Genomic DNA, 6,000 nt, shown 5'->3' on the forward strand with positions numbered 1-6,000 from the left:
AAGATGATCAACAGACACCAAAACTCGATTAACTCAGATACTGGAATTATGTGACAATCATTTTAAGCAGCACACATAAACATGCTTCAACAACCAATTACAAACTCTCTTGAAACAAACAGAAATTATAAAACTGGGGGCGCCTGGGTGGCACAGCGGTTAAGCATCTGCCTTCGGCTCAGGGCGTGATCCCGGTGTTATGGGATCAAGTCCCACATCGGGCTCTTCCGCTATGAGCCTGCTTCTTCCTCTCCCACTCCCCCTGCTTGTGTTCCCTCTCTCGCTGGCTGTCTCTATCTCTGTCAAATAAATAAATAAAATCTTTAAAAAAAAAGAAATTATAAAACTGACAAATACACTAGTAAAAATGAAACACTGCTGCATGGGATCAACAGAAGAGTGAAGATGACAAAGGACAGAATTAGGGAATCTGAGAGCAAATCAATACAATTCACACAATCTTAACACAGACAAAAGAAACCAGGTGGAAACCTAAGGGAATTATGTACCACTAACAAGAGATCCAACATTTGTATCATCCCAGTACCAGCAGGAGAGAGAGAAGACAGTGGAAACCAGTCCTTGAAGAAACTCCCTAACTTTGGTGAAACAAAACCCAACAGATTAAAAATCTTACTAAATACCAACCAAGATAAACCAAAAGAAATACACACCAAGATACATCACAGTTCAACTTGTAAAAATGAAAGACAAATAAAACCTTGAAAGCAGTCAGAGAGAAATTACTCATTACCTGCAGGAAACACCAACTCCAGCAGCAGTGAGCTTCTCATCAGGAATCATGAAGGCCAGGTGGACAGTAACCAGTTTTCAAGGCTAATGAAAGAACTGTCAACCAAGAATTCTATATCCAATACATCCATCCTCCAGGAATGAAGGGGAAATAAAAACATTCTAAGGTGGAAGAAATTTCAAGATTGGCTATAGGAAGCACTTCAAATAGAAAGGTAAAAGAATCCTGGAATACCAGGAAAGAAGAATAACAGAGCAAAAACAGGGGTATATAAGTACATTAGACTATCCTTATAATCATGAGTTTTATAAATGATATCTGATGATTTAAACAAAAAACGTAACACCATCTGATACTCAAGACATAATATTTAAAGTGTAGGGAGAGAAGATGGGTAAAGGGACCAAAATGCAAGTAAGGTTTACACAGTCTACTCTACAGACAAAAATACTAATCCCAACACCCCTTGGTGATAAGTCACATACATATACTGCAATACCCAATAGAGCAAACACTACAAAAACTACAAAAAGACCTACACTCAAAAACACCGTAGAGATAGCCAAAAAAACGTTCAAATAACCTAAAGGAAGGCAAAAAGAGAAACAGAAGAGGAATGAGGATCAGAAGAAACAGAAAATAAACAAATAATAAAATAGCACCCACGCTATAATACAGCAATAATTAACTTAAATGTAAAGAGTCTAAATATCCCAATCCAGAGACTGACAGAAAGCATAATGGAAAACCAGGATCCAACAAAGAGACTCACTTCAAATTCAACTTAGGTTGAAAGAGAACACATGCAAACACTCATCCACAATAAAGTAGGAGGAGATTTCAGAGCAAAGAAAATTACCAGAGACAAAGAAGAACATTATGTAATAGAAGAAACAATCCACCAGAAGACATAAGAATCCTAAATATGTACACACCAAATGACAGAACCTCAAAATACCTGCAGGAAAAACTGAAATGCAAACCGCGATGGAAACCTATTGTGAAATAAGCAGCATATTTCCAAATAATGATCTCCCAAAATCAACCACTCAGAGAATTACGCAATCACTGTTATAGGTAATATCAGGGAGGAAAAGAGAAATGGTACTTCTGGAGAACCCACTTCCGGACAAACACTAAACACAGGCACCTTAGTAGGTTCTTCTGTAACCTTTCTCCATCCTGTAGGAAAACCACAGCTTCCCCCATATTACATCCCAGGAAATGGGGGTTCGGGTTAATGAAGTCAAACAGCTAGTCAGTAAATGAGATCCAATTCAGCTCCACAATACATACATTCAGACTCTACGTTACAGCTTCTCAAATAGGCCAGAACAGAAGTTACTCTAAAACTCGAATCCTGAAGGACCTGGATATTAAAATATATAGTTTTTTCCTCTTCTGTACTAAAAGCTAACAGATTCTGGGACATCTGTTCAACGCTTGATTTCGGCTCAGGTCGTGATCTCAGCTGGTGAGATCAAGCCCCGCCTGGGACTCCACGCTCAGCGGGGAGTCCGCTTGAGATTCCCTCGCACGCTCTCTAATAAATAAATCTCTAAAAAAAAGTTAATTGCTTCTACGATTCCTTAGGAATAAAATTTCGATTAACTGTAGAAGCCAGTATTTCCTCTTTTTATAAGTTTCTTTTTTATAAAATGCAGTATTAGGGCGAAAAGTAAGTTAAATGTGAGCTGAAATCAACTAGGGGACAAAGCTTCCATTTAAATGAAAGGTCTGTATGTTTTAAATGTACGACTAAACTGTGGTCCCATTAAACAATCTAACCTTGTCAAGTTCCGTTTCCCATTGCTAAAAGCAAAACCTCTGGTCAACAAACAATACTCTGTAAACACACGATTAAATGCACATGTACTTGGCACATAAACTGAGCCGTCTGCATTTGCGACAGGCCGTGCTTCACTCAGGTTTAGGTGTTTCGTGTCTGCACCTTCACGGTCTCTACTGGAACCGCACTGAAGCTCGGACACCAGCAGCGTCTGCGGGATGGGCGCACCGCCCGCCGGGCTCACGTGAGAACGCCGCAGCGGCACGCCCGCCCCCGTCCCGTGTGCGTCGGACGGCCAGGGCACCCCAGGACGAGGGCGGAGCTGGGGGCGACCCCCGCCCGTCCCCGACACGGTGTCCCGGGGCCTCTCCCACAGGGTGGCCGTCCCCCCAAAGTCGGAACGCGCGCCGGAGTCGGAAGCACTGTGCGCGGACTGCGGGCGGGGACAGACCAGCCGGCCGGGGGTGCGGGGGCCCCCGACAGGGCGCGGGGGGAGGGGCGCCGCGGGAGGAGGGAGGTCTCCGCCGTCGTTACCTGCTGGGCCGATCGGCCCCCGGCCCCGCCGCGCTGTAGTAAGCCGCGCGTTTGCGGCTGGCCGCGGCCGCCGCGCTGCGCACCGGGTACAGAGGGATCTGGTCCGCCATGTTCCGGCCGCCACCTTCCCGCCCCTCCCCGCTCCACCTCAATTCGCTGCCTTTCCCCGCCCTCTCCGCTCAGCTCCAACCCGGCTGAGGAGCCGCCCGCGCTTCCTTGCCCGCCCCCCAGGCGTCGGGGCTCGATAGCGTCACGGCGCGTCGACGCCTGATGACGACAGCGTGCGGCGAAGGTAGGGCGCAAAAGGCAGCGGCGTTACGAGGCTACGTCCCGCGTCCGGGTCCGATGACGTTACCGCGCGGCGCGGGCGCGAGCGGGGTCTGTGTCGCTCCGAGGCTCCGCCCCCCGTGCGCCCGGGCCGGATGGCGTCATCGCGCGGTCTGCGCGCGCGCGGAGGCAGTGTGTCTGGGCGACCCCGCCCCCTGGGCGCTGGGCGTGCGCGCCGCGAGGCCGGCCCCGGGCTGCGCTGCAGGTGCATGTGTCTGGCGGCGGCCGCGAGTCCAGTGCTTCCCCGACGCGGGGGACTTTGCGGCCCTTTAACCCGCCGCCTTGTGTGGCTTCTCCTGCGCACAGGTGTGTTCGGCTTTGTCCCGCACCTACGGAGTAAAATTCCCATAAATGGCCTCCAAAGAGTGGGCTAACAGTCAAGTCTAGAGAGGTCTCAACTTTGCTGTCGTGTTGTTGAAGTTTGTTATTAATTTATAGCTTGGAAATGTGGTCTGAGCTCTCTCCATGCTTTAAAGTTGAGGTTCTCTTCTGATCAAAAATATAGCCAGCTTTCTGCAGTGTCCTTGACCCCGGACCGACACGGGTCCTGTCCCTGCTCCCCCAAGTCATAATATTTGACCCAAAAACTTAACTTCCAATGGCCTACTGTTGGCGGAAGCCTTGACGATAACATAAACGGTGATGAACACGTTTTGTATGTTGTATGTATAACAAACTGTATTCTTAACGATGAAAAGCTAGGGAAAAGAAAATGTTATAAAGGAACACATAAGTTAGAGAAAGTACATTTACAGCACTGTTAGTATATTTATTGGGAAAAATCCCCATAGAAAACCGTGTTATTCAAGGGTCATGTACGTTGGCGAATAGGTTTTCTACTCCAAGATGGAAATAGTAAAGGTACAGAGGTGTTCAGGGAGCCCTCCTTCTAACCCACCCCAGTAGGTGGTCATTTTCTGAATGCTTGGTGAGAGTCTGTTTGGGGGCACCTTTTTCATGGGGTCACTTCTCAAGAGGATGCTCACTCTGAAGAGCCCCAGGGGCCCCACGTGTTTGAAGGAATAGCCTCCTGCACAACACCTGTCTCTCCTAGCATCCCACAGTCTGTCCTCTTCGAAGTTCCCTAGACTGCTTCCTGGACCCCATCAGGCAACCAAGGACGGTCAGAAGTACCTCAGACAAATTGGAAAGTCTCCTCTACCTCCTCTGCAAATTGGAAAGATGCTTATTCTAAAGAGCTCTAGGGGCGCCTGGGCGGCGCAGTAGTTAAGCGTCTGCCTTCGGCTCAGGGCGTGATCCCAGCGTGCTGGGATCGAGCCCCACATCAGGCTCCTTCGCTAGGAGCCTGCTTCTTCCTCTCCCACTCCCCCTGCTTGTGTTCCCTCTCTCGCTGGCTGCCTCTGTCAAATAAACAAATAAATAAATAAATCTTTAAAAAAATAAAAAAAATAAAGAGCTCTAAATTTCTAAAAGTGGAAAATCCCACCTTAATAGGATGCTTCCCAGTCCGAGACTTTCAGTGTTTCCCCTTTGTACTTGATAAAACTTAATTTCCTTTCTAAAACCCTTGAACTTCTGGTAAAGTAAAAGTGACATCAGAAGGGCTCCTTTGCTGCAAGGTAATGAGTAAACAGCCTTTATTAATTTTGTCTTGGAGGTGGTTTTGTTTTTGATAGTTTGAGGTATTTATTTCAATGACTTTATTTTTTTATTTTGAAGATTCCTCATCGATCCTTTTTCACATCCATCTATTCTTATTTCATTTCTGTTTGGTTTCTTACTTTCAATTATCTAAGGAGAAGAAAACAGTTTGGTTGTTGATTTGTTAACTTTCTTAGCATTGGATTTCTTCAGATGTCTTGGAATTTAGGTTTGTAGGCAGTGGGCAAGAGATACTTGCTCTTCCCCCCCTTCCCCTCCACCTCCTCACTCTTCCGTAGTTAGTAGCGTTGCTGCTGCTTTCACCTTCAGCCCAGAACTGGGACCCACATGGCATGTCAAGGCTTTCAGTAACAGGGATAGCATGTCAGATGCGGGGTCTGCAGGCAGTGGGATTCATTTTTGATCTTCAGTTTGGGTCTATGTCTTCGTTCCAAGCCCCACTCTGTTTTGTTTTGTTTTGTTTTGTTTGTTTTATAATTTTTATTTTGTTATATTAGTCACCATACAGTACATCCCCAGTTTTTGATGCAATGTTCCATGATTCATTATTTGCATGTAACACCCAATGCACCATGCAATATGTGCCCTCCTTAATACCCATCACCAGCCTATCCCAATCCCCCCCTCCTCCCCTCTGAAGCCCTCAGTTTGTTTCTCAGAGTCCATAGTCTCTCATGGTTCATTCCTCCTTCTGTTTACCCCCTCTTCATTCTTCCCCTCCTTCTCCTACCGATCTTCCTATTTCTTATGTTCCATAAATGAGTGAAACCATATAATAATTGTCTTTCTCTGCTTGACTTATTTCACTTAGCATAGTCTCCTCCAGTCCCTTCCATGTTGCTGCAAATGTTGGGTAATCGTTCTTTCTGATGGCTCAGTAATATTCCATTGTATATATGGACCACATCTTCTTAATCCAGTCATCTGTTGAAGGGCATCTCGACTCCTTCTGCACTTTAGCTATTGTGGACAA

General features: G+C 46.4%; 1 protein-coding gene across 1 annotated transcript in view; it reads right to left on the reverse strand.

Annotated features, from left to right (window-relative positions):
* ATP9B (ATPase phospholipid transporting 9B (putative)) overlaps positions 1 to 3,231 on the reverse strand; it is a 250,034-nt gene extending 246,803 nt beyond the window's left edge. The window contains exon 1 of the mRNA XM_040632421.1: positions 3,078 to 3,231. Coding sequence (XP_040488355.1) covers positions 3,078 to 3,187 — 110 coding nt within the window. The 5' untranslated portion in view covers positions 3,188 to 3,231. The remainder of the gene's footprint in view (positions 1 to 3,077) is intronic.
* Between the last annotated feature and the right edge of the window lie 2,769 nt (positions 3,232 to 6,000).

This window comes from Ursus maritimus, unplaced genomic scaffold (genome assembly GCF_017311325.1).
Source record: "Ursus maritimus isolate PB19 unplaced genomic scaffold, ASM1731132v1 scaffold_18, whole genome shotgun sequence".
Taxonomy (NCBI): Eukaryota; Metazoa; Chordata; class Mammalia; order Carnivora; family Ursidae; genus Ursus; species Ursus maritimus.